At 53.2% G+C, this 26,668-nt stretch overlaps 1 protein-coding gene across 4 annotated transcripts in view; it reads left to right on the top strand.

The window, feature by feature from the left end:
- Window positions 1–245: 245 nt before the first annotated feature.
- The window catches only part of EML2 (EMAP like 2), a 35,979-nt gene continuing 9,556 nt past the window's right edge, over window positions 246–26,668 (top strand). Inside the window, exons 1-15 of one of the 4 annotated variants that reach the window (XM_035284258.3) lie at window positions 246–585; window positions 3,119–3,337; window positions 3,430–3,553; window positions 3,726–3,830; window positions 6,663–6,691; window positions 6,894–7,023; window positions 11,716–11,865; window positions 13,139–13,208; window positions 13,307–13,417; window positions 15,601–15,696; window positions 17,357–17,491; window positions 19,185–19,284; window positions 22,251–22,405; window positions 22,557–22,682; window positions 24,866–24,997. In XM_035284258.3, coding sequence (XP_035140149.1) covers window positions 438–585; window positions 3,119–3,337; window positions 3,430–3,553; window positions 3,726–3,830; window positions 6,663–6,691; window positions 6,894–7,023; window positions 11,716–11,865; window positions 13,139–13,208; window positions 13,307–13,417; window positions 15,601–15,696; window positions 17,357–17,491; window positions 19,185–19,284; window positions 22,251–22,405; window positions 22,557–22,682; window positions 24,866–24,997 — 1,830 coding nt within the window. In that variant the 5' untranslated portion in view covers window positions 246–437. Of the gene's footprint in view, window positions 586–2,108; window positions 2,253–3,118; window positions 3,338–3,429; window positions 3,554–3,725; window positions 3,831–6,131; window positions 6,174–6,662; window positions 6,692–6,893; window positions 7,024–11,715; window positions 11,866–13,138; window positions 13,209–13,306; window positions 13,418–15,600; window positions 15,697–17,356; window positions 17,492–19,184; window positions 19,285–22,250; window positions 22,406–22,556; window positions 22,683–24,865; window positions 24,998–26,668 lie in introns of those variants that run through there. The other 3 variants (XM_035284259.3, XM_035284261.3, XM_035284262.3) reach the window with 3 other exon arrangements.

Genomic DNA, 26,668 nt, shown 5'->3' with positions numbered 1-26,668 from the left:
AGGAAGAGGCTTTTGGAAAATCCAATGAAAGACTGAAGAGGTTTTGGGAATAGATAGCGGGGTGTCTTCCTCCATCCTATCCTCCTCCCGGAGCTCTGGGCTGCGCTTCAGCCTGAAAGCAGGAAAGGCCCTGCCCCTTCCAATCCCTCTGCGTCCCTATTGGTGGAAGGCCCTGCGCGACAGGCTCTCATTGGTTCTGAACAGGCGAGGAGGGGGTCTAGAGAGAATACACTCAGGTTGTGGGCGGGACCAGACGGTACCTAGGGGGATCTGGAAGCAGCCAATCCTGGCCCGAGGAATGTGTTGAGGGGCTTGGTAGGGGGTGTCCCGACCCCCCTTTCTGGGCATCCTGGGGGATGACCCCAGCGCCAGGCTCGGCGCCGGCCGCCTGATGCCAGGCGAGCTGAGCTGGGGATGCTGGAACTAAGGGCGTTGTTATGGCAACCGGAGGCAGGGCCTGGGGGGGGGACCGGGCCCGGGCTGGGGCCGGGGGGGCCGGCGGTGGCTGTGGTGGGGCGATGGCGGAGCGCGGCCCGGCCTTCTGCGGCCTGTACGACACGTCCTCGCTGCTGCAATACTGCAACGGTGAGACCCCTCCTCAGTTCCAACCTTGGCCCCGCCCAAGGCTGGACCCATCTCTTCTTGCCCCAACCTCCTCTTTCCAAGTCCCCATCCCCCTCCCTTGCTGAAGCTCCCCCTTTTCTCTCCCTCAGCAGGACCCTGACCCAAGAGCAAGCTCCCTGGTCCCCAAAACCCATATCCCAGCCCCCAATCCACTTGGATCCTCCCCTGCTCCGGAAGCAAGAGGAGAGGAGAGAAGAGGGCAGAACCCGAGGGAACCCGGGGTTGGAAGGGGGAACGGCCTGGAGGTCGATTGAGCCTGGAACTCTGCCCTGTCTCTCTCCCCTCAAGCTTCTAGAACCCTCCCCTGTCTCCATAGCAGGGGGACAGACAGAGGGGGTGGGGGTGGATTTGGTGTTGAGTTGAGGGCAAGGTGTAGGACCGGATAGGGACGGCCAGAGGACTTTGCCTCCATGATGCCCCCCAAATCCTCTGGCCCTGGCCCCCCCCACGCATTAGGACCATCCCTTCTCCCTAGACAAATGGGTGTGATGCCAGAAGGGCCACTGTGGGTGTCATGCTTAGGTGAGGGGAGATGGGAGGAAAAAGTGGGAAGTGAGGCCTGGTCTCTGGGAAGAAGGGCTGAGGGGGGTGGGGGATGGTCAGAAGGGAGCAGAGAGCTTGAGTCACAGGGGTGGGGATGATGGAGGTGTTGGGGTTGGCAGGATGGGCTGGCCAAGGCTCTAACAGTGCAACTGGCCACTCTGGGTGGGGCAGAAGGGTCAAGATGAAAGCACCTCTATTTAACTCAGTTTGGAGGTTCAGTCCTTGGGGCACATAGCCTAGTGCCAGGGACCACTGGAATTGGCAGAGGACCCAGAAGGGTCATTTTGTCCTCCTCTGTCCCTCTAGGAGCCAGGATGACAGGGTGCCCATGCCTGGGTGGAGTATGGGTTCTTCCATGTAACAAGTAACGTCACCTCTCTGGGCTTCAGCACCCTTCCTCCCCACTGCTTCTAAAATGGATGATGCTGCTACAACTACTAGAGTTGCCAAAAGCATTAGGTATCATCAAAATAGTTAATCCCATTCTGGATTTATCGAGCATAAACACGAGCCAGGAACGTGCTAAGTGTTTTGCGTGAGCAGTGCCTGGCACATGTAAGCTCACAGTAACAGATGCCATTTTTCTGTTCGTCTTTACTAATGGTAGGTAGGATGAGCCTGAGCCCAAGGAGGTGAAGGGGTCCCCCTGCCCCCACCTATCGGCTGGGTGATCTCTGGAGTGTCTCTGCACACTCCCACTAGCCTCCTTCCTTAGTTTCCCGTTTGCAAAACGTGATGCCAACAAGACTTCTAGAGGTTCCCCCTGTTAAGTCTTCTGAGTCCTGACGGTTCTAAGTCCCTCTGACCTCAGGAGGCCTCCACCTCCCTCTGCAGGTCCAAGCACCGGACCTGGGAGGCGCTGAGTGGGGGGGCAGGGCGGGCAAGCCTCGGCAGGCGATTGGGCCGCGGGGGGAGAGAGGGAGGAGCGGCGGCTGCACTGCAGAGCCCAGAGGGCCGGCTGGGCGGCCTATGGACGCGGGATGGCAGGTGCGAGCTCCACGCCCTGTCCCTGTCTAAGCTACCACCTTTACCTCCACCGGGCTGGGAACCAGGGCCTCCTTGGTTGTGGTCAGCAATGAGTCTGGGTATGAGTGTTCTGGGTGTGGGCGAGGCGGGAGAGGAGCCACTTGGGTCTCCGCCCCTCCCACTTTGGGAAGAGGAGCGGGGTTGGGGGGGGCACTCGGAGAGTCATTTTGGCTGCACCCATCGGCTACAGAGCCAAAGCTGGGGCTCAGGGTACAGAAGCAAAATAAAGAAGGGGAACAGAAAAGAGGAATTCCTGCTGGGGAAGAGTTTGGGTGTCATCCCGTCTGCATCTCCCTCGGGTCTTCTGGGTCTGCGACGCGCTGCCTGCAACCCCCAAGTCCACCGCCAGGGGCCGCCGAAGCTCTGTCCTTGCAGCTGGCTATAGGGTCGAACCCCAGAGTGAGGAGAGGAGGGGAGGTGGGAGACTCGGCCTGACCTTTTGGCTTGGAAAGTCTTAGAAACAGTGAAGGGACGTTGGTATTCATAACAGAATCTTCGTCTGAGGATGTTGGGGATCAGTTCTAGAACTTTAGTGTCATTAGGAGTAGGCTGGTGTCATTTTGCAAATGCTCATATCACTCACTCATAGATACTTACGACGTCTTAGTCATAGAATCTTAAAGCCAGAACGAGAGTCTCCGGGGGTCAAAGAATCTTAGACAATAAGAGGGGAGGGACTCCCCCAAGGTCACACTGCCAGCGCGCTGCGGCAGAGAGGAGTGTGGGGACGGCTTGGAGAGCGGTGGGGATTTCCATCCTCCTTCAGAGTCCTCTTCCGTGGCCCATCTCCAAGTGTCCCGGCCCCAGGTGGCGAGACAGGAAAGGGGCGTGGCTGGTCCCCCGCTTAGACCCAGGAAGCAGGGAGGGACCCCTTGTGCACTGGCGCTCTGGGTGGCCCTGCAGCAGGCACTCCCCCGCCTTCCAGATGACAATTTGTCGGGCACGAGCGGTATGGAAGTGGACGACCGCGTGTCGGCGCTGGAGCAGCGGCTGCAGTTACAGGAAGACGAGCTGGCGGTCCTAAAGGCGGCGCTGGCGGATGCTCTGCGTCGCCTGCGGGCGTGCGAAGAACAGGGAGCTGCGCTCCGCGCGCGAGGCACCCCCAAGGGCCGGGCGCCTCCGCGCTTAGGCACCACTGCCTCGGGTATCGCCGTTAGACTGGAGGGGTGTGATGGGGAGGACCGGGGCCTGGACCTCATACTCACCCTCTTCTGTCCCCTAACCTCATCTCTCCAGTGTGTCAGCTTTTGAAAGGCCTTCCCACCAGGACGCCCCTTAATGGCTCGGGACCCCCCCGGCGCGTGGGCGGCTATGCCACGTCCCCATCCTCTCCCAAGAAGGAGGCGACCTCCGGGCGCAGGTAAGGCACAAGGCCGGGATCCCTTGCCTCTTCCAAGACCTCGTGGGAGACAGAGGCGGTTCATTTGCCGGAGCTCCAGCAGCAGAGGGTGCAGGAAGGATCTCGCCCGCCCACGGCACTCGCCTGCTGGCCTCGAAGACTCTGCCCCCAACTGTGTGCTCTTTTTTCGCAGTGGCCGCCGCTACTTGTCACCAGAGCGCCTGGCCTCGGTGCGCCGTGAGGATCCCCGCAGTCGCACTACATCCTCCAGCAGCAACTGTAGCGCCAAAAAGGAAGGGTAAGGACGTCAAGCCGCAGAGGGTAGGGCCAGAACCCCAGCTAGAGAGGAAATGGTTGAGAAATGTAGTCATGCCCCAGGCCACGAGGTCAGAACCTAGAGTAGGGCCAGCTAGTTCAAATGGAGGGACCAATCTTGAGGTGGCACGGTCACTGCGGAAGGTCTGGGAGGGCGGAGTAAATATTGAGGGACGTGGCCAGAGTTTTTAGGAGCTGGACAGTGTGGACGGTCAGGTGGTCTACTGGGTGAGCTAGGGAAGAAGTCAGGGAGTACCCACACCTCCCGGGGGAGCTTGGCTTATGGGCGTGGTTATTAAGGTAAAGGAGACTCCCCGTTGAGTTTCAGGGGTGACTTCAAGGCAGCAGTCACAGAGTTTCTGCAGGGAAGGAGGGAGTCTGAGGAATTTAAGGGTGCTGCCAGAGTGTTCGCCTGGGCGAAATCAAAACCTGGGGTAGAGGGTAACAGAGGCTGAGACCAGGTAGGGGCATGCCAGATTCCAGAAGCCTTGACATCAAAATCAGGGGGCAATGCCTGGTGGAAATAGGAGTGGTTTAAAGGTTCAAAGGGGCGTGGTCAAGTGCCAAGAGGTGGAGCCAACTTGGGAGGCCTGGAAGGTACTCAACTAAGGAATACGTGAAAATGGACATCATCTTGGCAGGGCGCGGTGGCTCACGCCTGTAATCCCAGCACTTTGGGAGGCCGAGGCGGGAAGATCACGAGGTCAGGAGTTCGAGACCAGCCTGGCCAATATGATGTAACCCCGTCTCTACTAAAAATACAAAAATTTACCCGGGCGTGGTAGCCAGCACCTGTAGTCCCAGCCACTCAGGAGGCTGAGGCAGGAGAACCGCTTGAACCTGGGAGGCGGAGGTTGATCGGCAGGAGAATTGCTTGAACCTGGGAGGTGGAGGTTGCAGTGAGCCAAGATTGCACCACTGCACTCCTGCCTGGGCATCAGAGGGAGACTCTTGTCTAAAAAGAAAGAAAGTAAAAAAAGAAAATGGACGTGATCAGAATGCCTGGTGGGCCAGAGGAGGAGAGTTGAGGGGAGGCAGCAGTCAATTATCAAGTGATGGAGTCATCTCAGGGACTGGGTTTAGAAGGGAGGAGGTGGTTGAGATCAGAATGACAGGTGTGGTCAACTCCAGAGGCGGGGTCAAACTGAAGATCTGGACCGAGTCAAGCATAAGGCTATAATTCTAGCAGTTTGGGAGGCGGAGGTGGGAGCATCGCTTGAGGTCAGGAGTTAAAGACCAGCCTGAGCAACATAGCGAGACATCGACTTTACTAAAAATGAAAATAAATTAGCTGGGCGTGCTGGCACGCGCTTGTAGTCCCAGCTACTTGGGAGGCTGTGGCAGGAGGATCGCTCCAGCCTAGGAAATTCCAGGCTTCAGTGAGCCATGATCGCGCCATTACACTCCAGCCTGGTCCACAGAGCAAAACCCTGTATCAAAACTAAACAAAACAAAAAACACCCTAAGGCTAGAGTTATGATGCAGTGGGCGTGGTCAGGGCCAGGAGGCCATGCAAGGGCAAGACCAAGGTCAAAAGCTGCACATTTCAACCCTGCTCAAACAATAGCAAACAAATACAGCCTTATGTATATTCCAGGCACTTTCCAATAATTAACCAATTTCATCCTCGCAACCACCCCTGGGAGGTGTGTGTACTCTTATTTTTATTTCGTTTGTTTATTTATTTTGAGACGGAGTCTCGCTCTTGTCGCCCAGGCTTGAGTGCAATGGCACCATCTCAGCTCACTGCAATCTCCGCCTCCCGGGTTCGAATGATTCTCCTGCCTCAGCCTACCAAGTAGCTGAGATTACAGGCGCCAGCCACCAAGCCTGGCTAATTTTTATATTTTTAGTAGAGACGGGGTTTCACCACGTTGGCCAGGCTGGTCTCGAACTCCTGACCTCAGGTGATCCACCCGCCTCGGCCTCCCAAAGTGCTGGGATTACAGGCGTGAGCCACTGCGACCAGCCGGATACTCTTATTTATCCCCATTTTTAAAATGAGGAAACCGAGGCAGAGGTTGAACGACGTGTGTACACTGCTGGAAATTGGCAAAACTGGGGTTTGCACTGAAGCAGGCGCTCTCCCGAGTCCATGTTCTCAACCACTCTCCCCAACCCACCCTAAAAGAGCCTGGGATCGGGACTCCACAGCCCGGGACGTGTGACCCGGTGGGACCCTCCGGCTCCAGGGACGGCCGCGGAGGGAGGGGCAGGGCGCGGTGGCTCGGGCGCCTCCCAGGGCCGGAAGCGGCAGAGCGGGTCCCGGCTCCACCCCCGGCCCAGAAGCTCCGCCAGCCGCCGCCATGAGTAGCTTTGGAGCTGGGTGAGACCTTTCGCAGACCCCCCTCCCATCTCCTCTCCGCGCTCCCGGGCCTTAGATCCCAGGTCTCCCCCGTCCCCTGGGGTCCAGGCCGGCGTGGGGACACGCCCCTTCCTTTCAACTCTCCCCGCTTCTCCCGCCGCTGCTTGACGTTTAAACGGGGTGCTGGGGAACTGCGGGTTGGGGAGCTTTGGGAGCACCGTGCTGAATAGGAGGGAAGGGTCCTTGGTGACTCCCTTCTTCCAGGATCGCGTCCCGGCCACTTCGTGCTGTGTGATCTTTGGCGATCACTGCCTCTCTGGGCCTGTGTCTTAGGCTCTGCAAGATCAACCGAGCAAAGCACACGGCCTGCAGAGAGGCAGCGCTCTGCCCCTTACTCGGCCGCGGTGTTCATCGGAGACCTCCAGGGAGCGGTGGGGTGAAGGAATGGTTTCTCCCCTTTTCTGACCTGACTGCTAAGACCTTTTTTTTTTCTTTCTCCTTTCCTGACAGCAAAACCAAAGAAGTTATCTTCAGCGTGGGTGAGTAGGGAGATGGGGAAGGGCTTGGTGGAAGCTTGCTTGCTGGGATGACAGGCCAGAGCCAGAGGTCAGGAGACCTGGCTATTGGGCCTTTGCCTTTCTGGCCTCAGTTTCCCTACCATTAAAAAAAAAAAGCCAGAAGAGGAGAGGGAATAGGGATGGGGCTGGTGTCAGTGCCTGACCCCTGGGGGTGTCCTGGCAGAGGATGGCTCCGTGAAAATGTTCCTGAGGGGCCGCCCTGTGCCCATGCTGATCCCAGACGAGCTGGCACCCACCTACAGCCTGGACACACGCTCGGAGCTGCCTTCCTGCCGGCTCAAGCTGGACTGGGTGTATCCTTTTGCTGGAATCTCCTCCGTGCTCCCATCCCCTCAGGAGGAAATAGAAAGGTAGTTAAGGCAGCTCAGGTCTGTAAATCCCAGCACTTTGGGAGGCTGAGATGGGAGGATGGCTTGAGGCAAGTTTGAGACCCACCTGGGCAACACAGTGAGACCTTGTCTCTACAAAAAAAATTTTTTAAAATTAGCTGGTCATGATGGCATGTACCTGCAGTCCCAGCTACTCAGTATGCTGAGGCAGGAGGATTGCTTGAACCCAGGAGGTCAAGGCTGCAGCAAACCGTGATTGAGCCGTTACACTCCAGCCTGGGTGCCGGGGCGACAATAGCAACAACAACACACACACAACAACACCACACACACACACACACACACACACACACGAGACAGGTTAAGTGCAGTGGCTAACACCTGTAATCCCAGCACTTTGGGAGGCCAAGGTGGGCAGATCACCTGAGGTCAAGGGTTCGAGACCAGCCTGGCCAACATGGAGAAACCTTGTCTCTACTAAAAATACAAAAATAAGTTGGGTATGGTGACGTGTGCCTGTGATCTCAGGTACTCGGGAGGCTGAGGCAGGAGAATCACTTCAACCTGGGAAGCGGAGGTTGCAGTGAGTCAAGATTGTGCCACTGCACTACAGCCTGGGCAACAAAGAGAGACTCCATCTCAAAACAAATAACAGGCCGGCCAACGTGGCTCATGCCTGTAATCCCAGCACTTTGGGAGGCCAAGGCAGGCGAATCACGAGGTCAGGAGTTCAAGACCAGCCTGGTCAACATGATGAAACCCCATCTCTACTAAAAATACAAAAATTAGCTGGTGGCTTGTGCCTGTAATCCCAGCTACTTGGGAGGCTGAGGCAGGAGAATTGCTTGAACTGGGACCCAGGAGGCAGAGGTTGCAGTGAGCTGAGATTGCGCCACTGCACCCCAGCCTGGGCTACAGAGCCAGACTCCATCTCAAAATAATAATAAAAAAAACCACAGACAACAAAAGGAGGAGATAGATGCTCTCCTGGGATGGGACTTCAGCAGAAGGGAGAATAATCTGAGGGTGGGATTTCCCAGGCTGCTGTAGCTGAGACGTCAGGAAGACCATGCATGTTTCAGGAGAGAGCAGAGGAAGTGAGATTGGCTGAAATGACTTTCAATGATTCATTCACATGGATGTTTACTGAGTGCCTCCCTGAGACAGTCTCCAGCGTGTGAGCTGTGGTCCTGGAGCTCACTTTCTAAAGGAGGGGAGACAGACGAGAGCCCAGCAGCCAGGGATTCGATCAACAAGGTGACTTCAGTTAGGAAGAAATGCTGGAGAGACTGAAACCTAAGGTCAGATGAGGGAAGTCACTGGGTTTCCCTGAGGAGGGGATGTTTGAGCTGAGAATTGTGCAGTTAGGAGGCAGAACTACAAGGAGACCGTTCGGGACAGAAGTCACAGCTGTGTGGCCAGAGTCGGATTGGTGCATTTGAGAAACAATGAGTTAGGAATGGTTTTTTTTTTTTTTTTTTTTTTTAATAACTAGTGGCCTCTAAGAGCTCTCTGAGGCCTACAGTTTGAAAATTATTATACCCCCATTCCAGATAAGGAAACTGAGGCTACCCATAGGAGACAAGAATCCTTATCCTGGGACCCAAACTTTTTCCTAAAAGCCTATTGAGCTTGCAGTCCACACCCCAGGATCCCAGCCCTTGTCTGTTCCTCTCTGGGCCTTGGCTTTCTCTTTGGAGGAGTCAGGGTGGTTGGTGAAACGGCCTGGCCTTCTGGGAGCCCACAGCCTTCTCGAGGCAGCTGGAAGTGTCCCCTGGAATCTGTCCCAAATATCCTGCCAGTAGGGCTTGATAAGCAAATGATGAGCGGTGGCTGAGACTGCAGAAGTTAGTGTGGACCCCAGATTGCCCCTCTCTGCAGTGACTATAGGGCAGAGCAGTTTCCATGGGCCCGGGATATATGTATATTGACAATCATTCAGATCTTTTCTTGTTTGTTTGTTTGAGACAGGGTCTCGCTCTGTCACCAGGCTGGATTGCAGTGCTGTGATCTTGGCTCACTGCAACCTCTGACTCCTGGGTTCAAACGACTCTCCTAGGCCAGGCGCGGTGGCTCACGCCTATAATCCCAGCACTTTGGGAGTGTGAGGAGGGTGGATCATGAGGTCAAGAGATGGAGACCATCCTGGTCAACAAGGTGAAACCCCGTCTCTACTAAAAATACAAAAATTAGCTGGGTGGTGCACGCCTGTAGTCCCAGCTACTCGGGAGGCTGAGGAAGGAGAATTGCTTGAACCCAGAAGGCGGAGGTTGCGGTGAGCCGAGATCATACCATTGCACTCCAGTCTGGGTAACAACAGTGAAACTCCGTCTCAAAAAAAAAAAAACAAAAACTCTCTTGCCTCAGCCTCCCGAGTAGCTGAGATTACAGGTGGATGCTACCATGCCCAGCTAATTTTTGTATTTTTAGTAGAGACGAGGTTTCACCATGTTGGCCAGGATAGTTTTGATCTCCTGACCTTGTGATCCACCTGCCTCGGCCTCCCAAAGTGTGGGGATTACAGATAGTGCCTGATGTCTTTTTTTTTTTTTTTTGAGACACCCACGCTGGAGTACAGTGGTACAGTCTTGGCTCACTGCAACCTCCACCTCCTGCATTCAAGCCATTCTCCTGCCTCAGCCACCAGAGTAGCTGAGATTACAGGCACGTGCCACCATGCCCGGCTAATTTTGTGTGTGTGTGTTTTTAGCAGAGATTGGCCAGGCTGGTCTCGAACTCCTGACCTCAAGTGATCTGTCTGCCTTGGCCTCTCAAAGTGCTGAGATTACAGGTATGAGCCACTGTGCTCAGCTCATTCAGATATTTTCGGAACATCTGGGACAGAAGGCTGGGGACCCAGTGCTGACCATGACAGTATCTGCCTGCCCTCCTGGTGCATACAGTCTAGCATGGGAACAGGCTTGTTGAGAGTAACAACCCATAGTGTGCAAGGCTGGGGTGGGGAATCCACAGGGATGGGGCTGACCCAGCCTGGGGTCATGGAGGGCTTCCTGGAAGAGGAGATATAGAAATGAAAAAAACAGCCCAGTCCCAGCCACCATGGAATTCACAGTCTTATTGGGGTATATGAGTAGTTAACAGCCAACCAGGTAGCTATTAGCCTGGGCAACAAAGCAAGATCCCATCTCTACAAAAAAATGTTTTTAAATTAGCCAGGCAGCGTGGGCACGGTGGCTCATGCCTGTAATCCCAGCACTTTGGGAGGCTGAGACAAGTGGATTGCTGGAGCCCAGGAGTTTGAGACCAGCCTGGGCAACATGATGAGACTGTATCCCTACCAAAAAATACAAAAAATTAGCTGGGCATGATGGTGCATGCCTGTAGTCCCAGCTTTGGGAAGCGGAGGCAGGAGGATCACTTGAGCCCAGGAGATTGAGGCTGCAGTGAGCTATGAGTGAAACACTGCACCCTGGCCTGGGCGGCTGTTCCCCACCAACACCGCTATCTTCTTTTTTTCCTTTTATTTATTTATTTGTTTATTTATTTATTTATTGGAGGCAGGGTCTCCTTCTGTCACCCAGGCTGGAGTGCAGTGATGCGATCACAGCTCGCTGCAGCTTCCACCTCCCAAAGACTCAAGCGATCCTTCCACCTCAGCTGGAAAAGCATGCACCAACATGCCCAGCTAAATTTTTTTTTGAGATGGAGTCTCTCTCTGTTGCCATGGGGTTTCGCTATGTTTCCCAGGCTGGTCTCAAACTCTTGGCTACAAGCGATCCATGCACCTTGGCCTCCTAAAGTGCTGGGATTACAAATTTGAGCCACTGTGCCCGGCCTCTTCTGTCATTTCTAAGGACACTTGTCATCGGATTTAGGGGTCACTACAATAATCCAGGATGATCTCATCTTAAGATCTATAATTATATCTGTAAAGACCCATTTTCTAAGGTCGCATTTGCAAATTGTGGGGATTAAGGAACAGATATAGGCCGGGCACGGTGGCTCACACCTGTAATCCCAACATTTTGGGAGGTCGAGGCAGGCGGATCACCTGAGGTCAGGAGCGGGAGACCAGCCTGACCAATGTGGAGAATACAAACAGAAAATTAGCCGGGTGTGGGGTGCATGCCTGTAATCCCAGCTAAGAGAGGCTGAGGCAGGAGAATTGCTTGAACCCGGGAGGCCGAGGTTGCAGTGAGCTGAGATCGCACCACTGCACTCCAGCCTGGGCAATAAGAGCGAAACTCCATCCCCCAAAAAAAGAGACATACTGGTTTTCTTTGAAGTGGGAGGGGACCATCAGCCCACTACAAGGGTGAGAGTGGAAACAGAAAAGCCTCATTCCAATGACATTGTTGAGCCTGGTCCTCAGCCAGGGTGTGTGATCAACACATTTCTTGGCGTGTAATCTCAGCACTTTGAGAGGCTGAGCCAGGAGGATCACTTGAAGTCAAGAGTTTGAGACCAGCCTAGCCAACATGGTGAAACCCCGTCTCTATTAAAAATACAAAAATCAGCCTGGCATGGTGGTGTGCGCCTATAGACCCAGCTACTTGGGAGACTGAGACAGGAAAATTGCTTTAACCTAGGAGGCGGAGGTTGCAGTGAGCCGGGATCACGCCATTCACTCCAGCCTGGGTGACAGACTCCATCTCAAAAACCCACATTCCTTAACCGGCCCCTGGGTGGCTCCAGCTATGGCTACCGTGGCCGAGACTGCCGGGCCAACCTTTATTTGCTGCCCACTGGGGAGATAGTGTACTTTGTGGCCTCCGTGGCCGTGCTATACAGCGTGGAGGAGCAGAGGCAGCGACACTACCTGGGACACAATGATGACATCAAATGGTGAGGCCTGGGAGGGAGGGGATGGGACAGAGCTGTTGCACGGGGAGGGGGAAACTCCAGCCCTTCCCCCACTAGGCCTCTTTCCACATCGTTGTCCCCTGGGGTTTGGGGGCGGGGCCAAGCCTTAGCTCCCTCTCCAAAGCCACCAGCTGCCCTCAGGCTGAATTCAATAGGAAAAAGTGAATTGAGTATCACTGTTTCAATATTTCAGATGTTTTAGTTGGGCGTGGTGGTGAGCCCCTATGGTCCCAGCTACTCAGGAGGCTGAGGCAAGAGGATGACTTGAACCCAGAAGGTCGAGGCTGCAGTGAGCTGTGATTGAGCCACTGCACTCCAGCCTGGGTAAAAGAGCAAGCCCTGTCTCAAAAAGAAATTCAAATGGTGAATTCATTCAATGCCTAGATCTTTTTCTTTTGAAAATCTGGGCAGCAAGGTGGCTCGCACCTGTAAAACCAGCACTTTGGGAGGCCAAGGCTCAAGGATCCCTGAAGCCCAGGAGTTGGAGGCTGCAGTGATCTATGATCGTGTCATGGCACTGTAGCATGGGGGACAAGGGAGACCCCATCTGTGGTTTTTTGTTTTGTTTTGTTTTTTTGAGATCTGGTCTCACTCTATTGCCCAGGCTGGAGTGCAGTGGCACGATCTCGACTCATTGCAACCTCTGCCTCCTGGGTTCAAGTGATTCTCCTGCCTCAGCCTCCCAAGTAGCTGGAACTACTGGCTAATTTTAGTATTTTTTTCTTTTCTTTTTTTATACACTGTCACTCTCAGGATAATAATTTTAGTATTTTTAGTAGAGAGACAGGGTTTCACCATGTTGGCCAGGCTGGTCTCAAACTTCTGACCTCAGGTGATCGTCCCACCTTGGCCTCCTAAAATGCTGGAGACCCTGTTTCTTATTCTTAAAATGGAAAAAAAAAAAACCAGAACAGGTACTTCAAACAATTCAAGGTGGATGGAGCAGGGTGGGGTCAGCCTGGTTAAATCTGTGTGCGCTCCTGGCCGCTATTTGAGGTATAGACCTTCGTCCTGCTGGCATTTGAGTTAGAGACCCCAGGCCTGAGTCGTGCTTCAGAGCCAGCATACCCGGAGGGCATCCGATTGTTGCTATTGATGGACTAAATGCATGTTTATTGACCAAACTCCACCAGCCAATTTGTGGAATGAATGAATAAGTAGGCAGTGTGACCGGCTGGCTTCAGGAGGGGTCCTGGGTCTCGTGGGCCTCCTTTCTCCCGCTGAGTCCTGGTCCCTCTGTCCCTTCTTTCTGCAGCTTGGCCATCCACCCGGATATGGTCACCATTGCCACAGGACAAGTGGCGGGCACCACTAAGGAAGGGAAGGTAACGGAAGGGAGGGGGAAAGCAGAAAAGAGTGCAGGACAAAGTTGTGGGGGACAAGCTGCTGGCCCTCCCAGGTAACAAGGCTCTCATCCCTGCAGCCACTGCCACCCCATGTGCGCATCTGGGACTCAGTTTCCCTCTCCACTCTACACGTGCTGGGCCTGGGAGTGTTTGACAGAGCCGTGTGCTGTGTGGGGTTCTCCAAATCTGTAAGTCCTTCGCCCATCCTAACCCCTGCCCCTCGCCCCTAAAAGGAGGGCAAGTGCGGAGACCTTCTCACCCGTCCCTTGGGTTGAGGTCACTGCCTTGTGACATTGTGATGTCACAAGGCAGACCACACCTCCAGCACAATTCCCAGCCCTTTGGGCTACAGGAAAGACCTCATGATCTCAGACCTGCCTGGTTATCCATTATGAGAGGGACCCTCTATCCGGATTTTCCGATTTGCCCCAGGCTCTCAGTGTTCCCTCTTTCCCCCACCCTCGAGACAGTTTCCCTCTTGCCCAAGCTAGAGTGCAGTGGCGCAATCTTGGCTCACTGTACCCTCCGCCTCCCAGGTTCAAGTGATTCTTCTGTCTCAGACTCGGAGCTGCTGGGACTACAGGCAGGCGCCACCTCGCCCGGCTAATTTTTTTTTTTTTTTTTTTTTTTGAGAGACCGCGTTTCACCTTGTTCGTTAGTCTGGTCTCAAACTCCTGACTTCAAGTGATCCTCCCACCTCACCTTTCCAAAGTGCTGGGATTACAGGCATAAGCCACCATGCCCAGCCAAAATATGATTTTTTTTTTTTAAAAAAGCCCACAATCACACAGTTGGATGTTGTGCCGCTGTCAAATTGCTCTCCAAATTCCTAAAGGCTTACTCCTGCTTTCTGTACTTATCTCTGCATGGACATGCCAAAACCTGACTGCAAATGGGCAAGGAGCAGCTGGGCCCTAAGCACTGGGTTTAAAATGCCTGAGAGGGTTGGCGTGGCTCGATGGCTCATGCCTGTAATCCCAGCACTTTGGGAGGCCGAGATGGGTGGATCACAAGGTCAGGAGACCAAGAACATCCTGGGCAACATGGTGAAACCCGTCTCTACTTAAAATACAAAAATTAGCTGGGCGTGGTGGTGCAAGCCTGTAGTCCCAGCTACTTGGGAGTCTGAGGCAGGAAAATCGTTTCAACCCCGGAAGCAGAGGTTGCAGTGAGCCAAGATCCCGCCCCTGCACTCCAGCCTGGGCGATAGAATAAGACTCAGTCTCAGAAACAGACACACAAAAACCCAACATGATACCAACTTTGTTAATTGAAGAATTTCAGGTAAATTCTATATGTAAATTTCAGACATTCTATATGTAGATGCAAATGAGATGATGTCAGCAGGAATTCCTGGAAGTGGAGAAACAATAGCTGAGGGCAAATGAGATGAGTTTCTTAGGGATGAGTCATTTCAAGACCTAGTATAAAACCCATTTCAGATGCCTTTACAGCTCCCAGTGCAGGGTTTTAATGTATTTCCTGCAACATGACCAACGCATTTGAAAGTCTTTTTTTTTTTTTTTTTTTCTTGAGGTGGATGCTCACTCTGTCGCCAGGCCGGAGTGCAATGGCGTGATCTTGGCTCACGGCAACCTCCTCCTGGGTTCAAGCAATTCTCCTGTCTCAGCCTCCCAAGTAGCTGAGATTACAGGCATGTGCCACCAAGCTCAGCTAATTTTTTTTTTTTTTTTTTGAGACAGAGTTTCACTCTTGTTACCCAGGCTGGAGTGCAATGGCACGATCTCGGCTCACCGCAACCTCCGCCTGCTGGGTTCAAGCAATTCTCCTGCCTCAGCCTCCTGAGTAGCTGGGACTACAGGCGCGCACCACCATGCCCAGCTAATTTTTGTATTTTTAGTAGAGACGCGGTTTTACCTTGTTGACCAGGATGGTCTCGATCTCTTGACCTCGTGATCCACCCGCCTCGGCCTCCCAAAGTGCTGGGATTATAGGCGTGAGCCACCGCGCCCGGCAATTTTTATATTTTTCGTAGAGATGGGGTTTCACCATATTAGCCAGAATAGTCTTGATCTCCTGACCTCATGATCCACCCACCTCGGCTTCCCAAAGTGCTGGGATTTTAGGCATGAGCCACTGTGCCCTGACTTTTTTTTTTTTTTAATATTTATTTATTATTATTATTTTTTAAGAGACAGGGTCTCCCTATATTGCTCAGGCTGGCCTCAAACTCCTGGGCTCAAGCAATCCTCCCACCTAGGCTTCCCAAAGTGCTATGATTACAGGCATGAGCCACTGTGCCCAGCCTAAAAACCTCACAACAGGCCTGTGTGGCCAATGCCCTGTGGGCATGGGGGGAGGATGGGCCCTGACTCCCCTTGCCTCTGTCCCCCTCCTCTCTCCTCTGTAGAATGGGGGCAACCTGCTGTGTGCCGTGGATGAATCCAATGATCACATGCTCTCTGTGTGGGACTGGGCCAAGGAGACCAAGGTGGTGGATGTCAAGGTGAGGCAACTTTTCTCATCCCCTCCCCCTGGGGTTCTACTGTGAGACTTGCCCAATCTCAGTGGTTAGGAGTCTGCAACCAGACCTGTGTTTAAACCCTGGCTTTACTACTTGCTGGCTGTGTAACTTTGAGCAAGTGGCTTGCCCTCTCAGAGCCTTGGTGGCCTCCGCTATAATATGGAGCTAATAGGCTGGCGAGGCGGCTCGCACCTGCAACCCCAGCACTTTGGGAGGCCGACATGAGAGCATTGCTTGCTTGGGCTCAGCAGTTTGAGATACAGCCTGGGCAACATAATGAGACCTATCTCTACTAAACACAAAAACCTGGCTGTGTGTGGTGTGCTCCTGTAGTCCCAACTACTTGGGAGGCTGAGGTAGGAGGATCAATTGAGCCTGGTAGGTTGAGGCTGCAGTGAGCCATGATTACACCATTGCACTCCAGCCTGGGCAACAGAGTGAGACCCTGTCTCAAAAAAAAAAGCACTAAATAGATCAAATAAATCGGGGCTAATGCTAGCATCTTCCTCATAGGGCCTTGGTGAGGAAGTGGGGGTATGGGTTGGGTTGGACCAGGCGCAACAGATGGCCGGGTTTGAGGTGGCTGCTGACTCTGCATTCCTTTGGTGTCTCAATGTGCCCCTCTGGGAGGTGGCCTATCTTATGGATGAGGCATGGTGAGGGGAAGAGATGCTTGCCTAAGGTTGTACACCTGTCCTGAGCTGGGGCAGGAAACCTGGTGGTTTGTTTTTTTTTTTTTTCTGAGACGGAGTTTCACTCTTGTTACCCAGGCTGGAGTGCAGTGGCACAATCTTGGCTCACTGCAACCTCCACCTCCCAGGTTCAAGCAATTCTCCTGCCTCAGCCTCCTGAGTAGCTGGGACTACAGGTGCACACCCCCACGCCTGGCTAATTTTCGTATTTTTAGTAGAGACTGAGTTTTACCATGTTGGCCAGGCTGATTTCGAACTCTTGACCTCAGGTGATCCACCTGCCGCAGCCTCCCAAAGTGCTGGGATTACAGGCATGAGCCACTCTGCCTGGTTGTAACCTGGGTTTTGGATTAAGGCTCAATGTTTGGGGAAAGAGAAATGGTGGAGAGGCTGGGCTCTGGAACTAGGTCTAGGTGAGCTGGGTTCCAGACACAACTCTTGCCTAGCTGTGTGGCCTTAGGCAAATGGTTTACCCTCTCTGAGCCTCACTTTTTAACCTCACAATGTGCTGTAAGGATTAAAAGAACTAATGGTTAGGTACAGCGTGGTGGCTCACGCCTGTAATCCCAGCACTTTGGGAGGTTGAGGCGGGCAGATCACGAGGTCAGGAGTTCAAGACAAGCCTGGCCAACATGATGAAACCGTGTCTCTACTAAAGATACAGAAAATTAGCCAGGCATGGTGGCGTGCAAAGTAGTGCCAGCTACACCAGAGGTTGAGGCTGGAGCATCACTTGAACCCGGGAGGTGGAGGTTGCAGTGAGCCGAGATCCTAACACTGCACTCCAGTCTGGGCAACAGAGCAAGACTCCATCTAAAAAAAAACAAAAGGAAAAGTTCAGGTGTGCAGTGCACAACTCAAATAGCCATATAGGGCAGCCCGTGCGGGACGGGTATAGTAGCCTTGGGGATTTTGAGGTCCTCATTCAGAATCTTTCCCACCCCACAAAGTGCTCCAACGAGGCGGTATTGGTAGCCACCTTCCATCCCATGGACCCCACTGTGCTTATCACCTGCGGGAAATCTCACATCTACTTCTGGACCTTGGAAGGGGGCAGCCTGAGCAAGAGGCAGGGCCTCTTTGAGGTGAGTGCTGGGGGCTTGGGGGACAGGCTGGCCCTGAGAGAGGTAGTCAGGGAGGGGCAGGGAGGTAGCAAGATCCCCCAGAGGGTGGGAGGGGCTTGGGATTACAGGGACGCTGAGATGTTGCCTGCCAGGGCCTCAGTTTCTTTCTCCAGGCCATGGTGATGATCCACCTTAATCCTGGAGTTATGAGGGAGGCCAGGCACTGCGAGGTGGGAGGATCACTGGAGATCCCGGCTGCAGCGAGCCGTGATTGAATGATCACTCCAGCCTGGGTGACAGAGCAAGACCCTGTTTCAGAAAAATAGAAAGTTGTTAGAATTCAAAGGGATGAAGAATATAGCAGCTCCTAGCAGATAGTAAATGCTCCATAAATGGATACTGTGGCAAGGTGGCTCTCACCTGTAATCCCAGCATTTTGGGAGGCCGAGGTGGGAGGATCACCTGAGCCCAGGAGTTCAAGACCAGCCGGGGCAACACCGTGAGTCCTCATATCTACGAAAAATACAAAAATTAGCTGGACATGGTGGTGCGCATGCACCTGTAATCCCAGCTATCTGGGAGGCTGAGGTGGGAGGATCAGTTGAGCCCGGGAGGTTGATGTTGCAGTGAGCCATCATGGCCACTGCACTCCAGCCTGTGTGACAGAGTGGGACCCTGTCTCCCCCGCAAAAAAAGCTGCTGGTTCTCTGATAATAATATTGCACCTGTCAATATTATAGATAATCAGAGAACTCAGAGGCTGCCTGGCTGAGAGCCCAAGCTGAGACAGACGAACTGAGTGGGAAGCAGAGGGCAGAAAGACCCAGGGTCTCCTCCCATAGGGTTCATTGCCTTTGGTGGAGATGGGAGTTCACTCCAAAAGGGAAGCCCAGAGAACGCTGGGCGTGGAGGGAGATGAAACAGATACTGAGAAGGCAGAGTGAGGCAGGGAAGGGGACGCAGAGAGAGGCTGAGGATGAGGAGGGAGAAGGAGCGACATGATGAATCCAGCTGGAGGGGAGAATTCAGGGGGACCAGGCCGAGCGTGGTGGCTCACGCCTGCAATTGCAGCACCTTGGGAGGCCGAGGTGGGCAGATCCCTTGAGATCAGGAGTTCAGACCAGCCTGACCAACATGGCAAAATCCCATCTCTACTAAAAATACAAAATTAGGCTGGCTGCGGTGGCTCATACCTGTAATCCCAGCACTTTGGGAGGCCGAGGTGGGTGGATCACAAGGTCAGGAGATCGAGACCATCCTGGCCAACATGGTGAAACCCCGACTCTACTAAAAAAATACAAAATTTAGCCGGGCGTGGTGGTGGGCACCTGTAATCCCAGCTACTGGGGAAGCTGAGGCAGGAGAATTGCTTGAACCTGGAAAGCAGAGGTTGCAGTGAGCCGAGATCGTGCCACTACACTCCAGCCTGGATGACAGGTGAGACTGTGTCTCAAAAAAAGAGTCGGGGAAGTAGAGAGAGGGCAGGAAGTGGGCCCAGGGGTAGGAATTCAAGACAATTGTGGTCAGAACCTCTAGGCCACCTGAGCACTGCAGGCTGGATGGAGGCAGGTGGGAGAAGGGATTACTCCATGCAGGGCCTTACACCCAAACGCATAGAGGGGATTCCTTGGCACAGTCCTGAGTGACAGATGACCTCTGGGAGGCCACCTGCTTCAGTGACGCTCTGATGCCTTCCTTTCCTCTCCCACCTTAGAAACATGAGAAACCGAAATATGTGCTGTGTGTGACCTTTCTGGAAGGTGGCGACGTGGTCACAGGGGACTCTGGAGGAAACCTCTATGTTTGGGGCAAAGGTCAGTGTCATCCCATCTGTTTGGTCCCCAGTCCAGTCTTCCCAAACACTCCTGTCTCTTCCTCCCTTCGTGGAACGTTGCTTGTGTGGAATGAATGTAAACGGATGAAATCCTTACCTGTCCGATTCCAGCACCTGCTCAAAGCTCAGCTCAAATACCCCATCTCCATGAAATCTTTACTGACTCCCCCCGGCCCTGCCCTCTGGAAATCCCATGTTAGGGATCAAGTCCAGATTATAAATCAGTGAGTTAGCTCAGTTGTGCTTAGCTGGTGAATGGATGGATGGGTGGAGGGAAGGAAGGACGCATGGGTAAAATGGAGACGGGACAGATGCTCTGTCCCAGCATCAGTGAATGAGTGAATGAAGGAATGAATGAAGGTGTCATCCCAGGAAATGGATGGAAGAATAAGTAAATGAATGTGTCATCCTTCTTAAAGGGAGAGTGACCGGGTAAAGGAACAAATAAGTGTTTGTCTCCGCTAATGGCCAGCTATGTTAGTGAGTAGATTTTGTCTCAGGCAGTGGATCTATACAGCAATGAATGAGTGAGTGAATGAATGAATGTTTCAGCCAATGGATTAATGTGTTATGAAAAACAGATTGTTCTAAGAAGTTGATCAATGATTGAATGAATCAATGACTTGATTTTGGCTGGGTGCGGTGGCTCACACTTGTAATCCCAGCACTTTAGGAGGCCAAGGCCAGCAGATCACAAGGTCAAGAGATTGAGACCATCCTGGCCAACATGATAAAACCCCAACTCTACTAAAAATACAAAAATTAGCTGGGCATGGTGGTGCACGCCTGTAGTCCCAGCTACTTGGGAGGCTCAGGCAGGAGAATCGTTTGAATCCGGGAGGCTGGGGTTGCAATAAGCCAAGGCGGCACCACTGCACTCCAGCCTGGGCAACAGAGCAAGACTCCATTTGAAGAAATGGAGTCAGAAAAAATGGTGACAAAGCGAGACTCCATTTGAAAAAAAAAAAAAAATAGGGCCAGGTGCGGTGGCTCACACCTGTAATCCCAGCACTTTGGGAGGCCGAGGTGGGTGGATCACGAGGTCAAGAGATCCAGACCATCCTGGTCAACATGGTGAAACCCCGTCTCTACTAAAAATACAAAAAATTAGCTGGGCATGGTGGCGCACGCCTGTAGTCCCAGCTACTCAGGAGGCTGAGGGAGGAGAATTGCCTGAACCCAGGAGGCGGAGGTTGCGGTGAGCCGAGATCACACCATTGCACTCCAGCCTGGGTAACAAGAGCGAAACTTCATCTCAAAAAAAAAAAAAAGTAAATAAATGACTTGATTGTTTTAGCCAATAGTTGAAGAAATGCTTGTTCCAACCAATGGATGAGTATATTAATAAATTAATGGGTAGTACTTAGGGAGGTTGAGGCAGGAAGATTGCTTGAGCCCAGGAGTTCTAGACCAGCCTAGGCAACATGGTGAGACCCCATATCTACAAAAAATTAAAAAAATAGCAGGCCGGACTCGGTGGCTCACACTTGTAATCCCAGTACTTGGGGAGGCCAAGGCAGGAGGATCACCTGAGGTCAGGAGTTTGAGACCAGCCTGGCCAAGATAGTGAAACCCCATCTCTGCTAACAAAATTAGCCAAGTGTGGTGGTAAGTCCCTGTAATCGCAGCTACTCAGGAGACTGAGGCATGAGAATTACTTGAACAGTGCCACTGCACTCCAGCCTGAGCAACAGAGCAAGATTCTGTCTAAAAAAATAATAAAATAAAAAATAAAAATAACCAGGAGTAATGGCATGTGCCTGTGATCCTAGCTACTTAGGAGACTGAGGTGGGAGGATTAATTGAGCCTAGGAAGTCAAGGCTGCAGTGAGCTGTGACCACGCGCTGCACTCCAGCCTGGGCGACAGAACGAGACCCTTCTCAGAAAAAAAGGAAAAACCAAAGGGCTGAGGAAGGAAGGGGCACACAGCTGAGCAGGGCACAGTGAGGGCACTTGCCTCTAAGGCCCCTCCCTGCCCTTTGAGACACAGGTGACTCGTCTGTAAAATGGGTATAATATCACTACCTCCTGACAGGGCTGTTCTGAGCTTTCCTTGAGATCGGGCAGGTGAGAATAAGTTCTGAATAACCGGTGGCAGTGTGTCTTTCCCAGACTAAACTCCCTGGGGCAGACACTGAATCTGATTCCTTTCCACATCGCCAGGCCCACCACCGGGCCATCCTACAGGGCCTCAAGGTGTTGGATGGGTGGGTGGGTGGAAAGATGTACATGTCTGGTGTAAAGAGGGCCCGGCTTGGGCCAGGGGCAGTGGCTCACGCCTAGAATCCCAGGACTTTGGGGACCCAGGTGGGAGGATCACTTGAGGGCAGGAGTTTGAGACTAGCCTGGCCAACATGGTGAAACCCTGTCTCTACTAAAATTACAAAAATTAAGGCCAGGGGTGATGGCTCACACCTGTAATCCCAGCACTTTGGGAGGCCGAGTTAGGTGGATCGCTTGCAGTCAGGAGTTCAAGACCAGCCTGGCCAGCATGGTGAAACCCCATCTCTACTAGAAACAAAAAATTAGCTGTTGGCCGGGCGCGGTGGCTCACGCCTATAATCCCAGCACTTTGGGAGGCCGAGGTGGGTGGATCACAAGGTCAATAGATCAAGACCATCCTGCTCAACAAGGTGAAACACGGTCTCTACTAAAAATACAAAAATTAGCTGGGCATGGTGGCATGCGCCTGTAGTCCCAGCTACTTGGGAGGCTGAGGCAGGAGAATTGCTTGAACCCAGGAGGTGGAGGTTGCGGTGAGCCGAGATCATGCCATTGCACTCCAGCCTGGGTAACAAGAGCAAAACTCCGTCTCAAAAAAAAAAAAAGGAAGGTGAAAAGGTGGCTGTGAATGGATGGACATAGACTTGAGAGTTCAAGATGTATTCAGGGGTCATCACAGGGGTGGCTTCTCCATGCTGACCCTGCTCCTGGCCACCCTGCAGGTGGGAACCGTATCACACAGGCGGTGCTGGGTGCCCACGACGGCGGCGTGTTTGGGCTCTGCGCCCTGCGGGACGGGACGCTGGTGTCTGGAGGGGGCCGCGATCGGCGGGTGGTCCTCTGGGGTTCTGACTACAGCAAGCTGCAGGAAGTGGAGGTGAGCAGGGACAGTGGGCTCAGATGGGGGTGGAGAGACACCCCCCACCCCCCTAGGAGTCCCAACACTAGACCCTCCTCCCCCCAGCATGTCACCCCACGCCCACCCCCATGTGCTCCTTCTCATCTCCCCTCTTATCTGGCCCACCCAGGTCCCCGAGGACTTTGGCCCAGTGCGCACCGTGGCAGAGGGCCATGGAGACACGCTGTACGTGGGGACCACCCGCAATTCCATCCTGCAGGGCTCCATCCACACGGGCTTCTCGCTGCTGGTCCAGGTGCGCCTCTCCCCTGCACCCTCCCCTCTTCCTAGCTCTTTCCCTTATCTCCCCTGCATCATCTACTCCTTCTCCCCACTCCCAGTTCTCACCTCCCTGCTCTGTCCCTTCTCTGACCTGGCCCTGACCCAGGACCCCTTCCCATGATCTAGCAACCAAGAGTTTAACTGGAAGTGCAGCAAAGGGGCCCCCGGTCCCTCTCCAACTGTGCTGCGTCGGGCCACGCTGACTAGGGGTGGCATCCTTCAGGCTGGTGAGTGTCCCTACAGGTTGTCCCATGGCTGCAGACACCCTGGTCTCACACCTCTCCAGTTGCCAGCTCCACAGATTTGGGAAGGCCCTGCTGGATTCTGCCTGCATTTCTTCTGGCAGCTCAAATGCCTGCTCCTCCCTCCCTGGCCTCCTCCCTCCCTTCCTTATCCCTGGCCCAGTTAAAGAACTCACCTACTGGGAAGCACTATATTTATAAATTTATCTTTATCTTTTTTTTTTTTTTGAGACAGAGTCTTGCTCTGCCACCCAGGCTGGAGCACAGTGGTGCAATCTCAGCTCACTGCAACCTCTGCCTCCCAGGTTCAAGTGATTCTCCTGCCTCAGCCTCCCAAGTAGCTGGACCTACAGGCATGCACCACCATGCCCAGCTAACTTTTTTGTATTTTTGGTAGAAATGGGTTTCACCATGTTGGCCAGGCTGGTCTTGAGCTCCTGACCTCAAGTGATCCGCCCGCCTCGGCCTCACAAAGGGCTGAGATTACAGACATAAGCCATGCCCGAACTTTTTTTTCATTTTCTTTCTTTTTTTTTTTTTTTTTTGAGACAGAGTTTTCTCTGTCACCAGGGCTGGAATGCAGTGGCTCAATCTCAGCTCACTGCAACCTCTGCCTCCTGGGTTCAAATGATTCTCCTGACCTCAGGTGATCCACCCACCTCGGTCTCCCAATATGCTGGGGTTATAGGTGTGAGCCACTGCACCAAGCCCATAGTATTATGCTGGGTATTATAGTTATTAATCATACTATTAATATTGCTTTGGGAGGCCAAGGCAGGCAGATCACTTGATGTCAGGAATTTGAGACCAGCCTGGGCGATGTGGCGAAACCCCACCTGTACTAAAAATCAAAAACATTAGCTGGGCATGGTGGCGCGTGCCTGTAATCCCAGCTACTCAAGAAGCTGAAGCAGGAGAATGGCTTGAACCCGATAGGCGGAGGCTACAGTGAGCTGAGATCCCACCACTGCACTCCAGCCTGGGTGACAGAGTGAAGCTTCGTCTCAAAAAAAAATTGTTATAAATAATAATAGATATTTCCATTTTGTGACCACCTTCTCTGAATTATCCTTATGTTTAGCATTTATTTATTTATTTATTTATTTTTGAGGCAGGGTCTCACTCTGTCAGCCAGCCTGGAGTACAGTGGTGCCATCTCAGCTCACTGCATCCTCCATCTCCTGGGCTCAAGGGATCCTCCGGCCTCAGCCTCTCGAGTAGCTGGGACTACACATGTGCACCACCACACCTGGCAAATTTTTCTATTTTTTGTAGAGATAGGGTTTTGCCATGTTGCCCAGGCTGGTCTCGAACTCCTGAGCTCAAACGATCTTCCTGCCTCAGCCTCCCAAAGTGCTGGGATTACTGGCGTGAGCCACCATGCCCAGCCAGCATTTTCCATCCATGATTTGAGTGAGCACAAGAATGCAATGAGGCACACATACCAATTGGCCTCATTTTACAGACTTTCAAACTGAGGCTCCAAGGAGATGTCACCTGCCTAGCTGACTGCCCTTGCTCAGTAATAGAGAGCCAAGGGTCAGAGCCATGAGGGTTAGTGCCCTCCATGAGGTCCCTGAGACTTCTCAGCTCTAGAAGGGCCTTCCCAGATCCTTGGAGCTGGAGGCCTGGGAGGTGTGTGGCCAGGGTGCAGCCTGTCTGAGCCACCATGCCCTCCTGCCTCCCATTGGGCAAAGAGGAAAGCAGAGGTCCCTGCAGAAGGGGCAGGATTTGCCTTGAGTCACACACCAGGGCATGGGTCCAGAAACTCAAGCAAGGTCCCCTTCAGAGACGTTGGGAAAGGTGTTCCCTGGGTCCTGCTGGGGCTCATCCAGGACTTCCTGTCTGACATTAGGGTTGGGTGGGAAAAGGCCAGAGCTGCAGTCTCCATCCTGCCGTCCTCCCTTTCCACCAGGGCCACGTGGAAGAGCTGTGGGGTCTCGCCGCACACCCCAGCCGGGCCCAGTTTGTGACCTGTGGGCAGGATAAGCTGGTGCATCTGTGGAGCTCAGAGACCCACCAGCCTCTGTGGAGCAGGATCATCGAGGTAAGGGGCCCGGGGACTGGAAACGCACCATTCTAACGAAACTACCCTTCTCCATGTATTAGGGCTCAGCACAGCAGACTGACACCTAACAAGGTCTTTTTGTGTTTTTGGGGTTTTTTTGTTTTTTTGTTTTGAGGCAGAGTCTTGCTCTGTTGCCCAGGCTAGAGTGAAATGGAGTGATCTCAGCTCACTGAAACCTCTGCCTCCCGAGTTCAAGCAATTCTCCTGCCTTTGCCTCCTGAGTAGCATGCACCACCACACCCAGCTAATTTTTGTATCTTTAGTAGAGACGGGGTTTCACCATGTTGGCCAGGCTGGTCTTGAACTCCTGACCTTGTGATCCCTCCACCTTGGCCTCCCAAAGTGCTGGGATTACAGGCATGAGCCACCATGCCCAGTCAAACAAGGTCTTTTTAAGCAGGGTGGGGATTTCGTCCAGGGAACTGGGTGCTTAGAAGCTCTCTCAGAAGGGTTGGGGGAGTGGGTTCTTGACTGGAAGGGAGCCCGGGACAACACAGAACCAACCCATCAGGGGCACTGCTGTGAGGAGCGGGGAGTCAGGAGCCACTGAGTTCAAGGAAGCTTTGATTGCTGCAACAGTCAAGTGTAGAGCTACACGGTCCCATAGGGTAACCACCAGCCACGTATGGCTATTCACACTTCATTAATTAAAATGTAAAAAGAGGCCGGGCATGGTGGCTCACGCCTGTAATCCCAGCACTTTGGGAGGCCAAGGTGGGTGGATCACGAGATCAGGAGATCAAGACCATCCTGGCCAACATGGTGAAACCCCGTCTCTACTAAAATACAAAAAATTGGCTGGCTGTGGTGGCATACGCCTGTAATCCCAGCTACTCAGGAGGCTGAGGCAGGAGAATTGCTTGAACCAGAGAGGCAGAGGTTGCAGTGAGCCGAGATTGTGCCACTGCACTCCAGCCTGGCCACAGAGCAAGACTCAGTCTCCAAAAAACGAAAATTGTAAGGCCGGGCGCGGTGGCTTACGCCTGTAATCCTAGCACTTTGGGAGGCCAAGGTGGGTGGATCACCTGAGGTCAGGAGTTTAAGACCAGCCTGGCCATGATGGTGAAATCCCATCTTTAACAAAATAATAATAATAAAAATTGTAAACAATAAAAATTGCTGCTAGGTGTGGTGGCTCATACCTGTAATCCCAGCACTTTGAGAGGCTGAGGCAGGTGGATTCTGTGACTCCAGGAGTTTGAGACCAGCCTGGGCCACATGGCCAAACCCATCTCTACAAAAAATGGGGTGGGGAGGAAAGGTGGGCATGGTGGCATGTGCCTACAGTCCCAGCTTCTCCGGAGGCTGAAGTGGGAGGATCATCTGAGCCCAGTAGGTGGAAGTTGCGGTGAGCTGAAATGGCACCACTACACTCCAGCCTGGGCAACAGAATGAGACTCTGTCTCAAAAAAAGAAACATAATAAGAGGCTGGGTGCAGTGGCTCACGCCTGTAATCCCACCACTTTGGGAGGCTGAGGTGGGCAGATCACCTGAGGTCAGGAGTTGGAGACCAGCCTGGCCAACCTGGTGAAACCCCGTCTCTACTAAAAATACAAAAATTAGCTGGGTGTGGTGGCGGTCACCTGTAGTCTGAGCCAGGAGAATCACTTGAACTCTGGAGGCAGAGGTTGCAGTGAGCTGAGACTGTG

Source organism: Callithrix jacchus, chromosome 22 (assembly GCF_049354715.1).
Source record: "Callithrix jacchus isolate 240 chromosome 22, calJac240_pri, whole genome shotgun sequence".
Lineage (NCBI taxonomy): Eukaryota > Metazoa > Chordata > Mammalia > Primates > Cebidae > Callithrix > Callithrix jacchus.
This window is presented reverse-complemented; position numbering and strand designations above follow the sequence as displayed.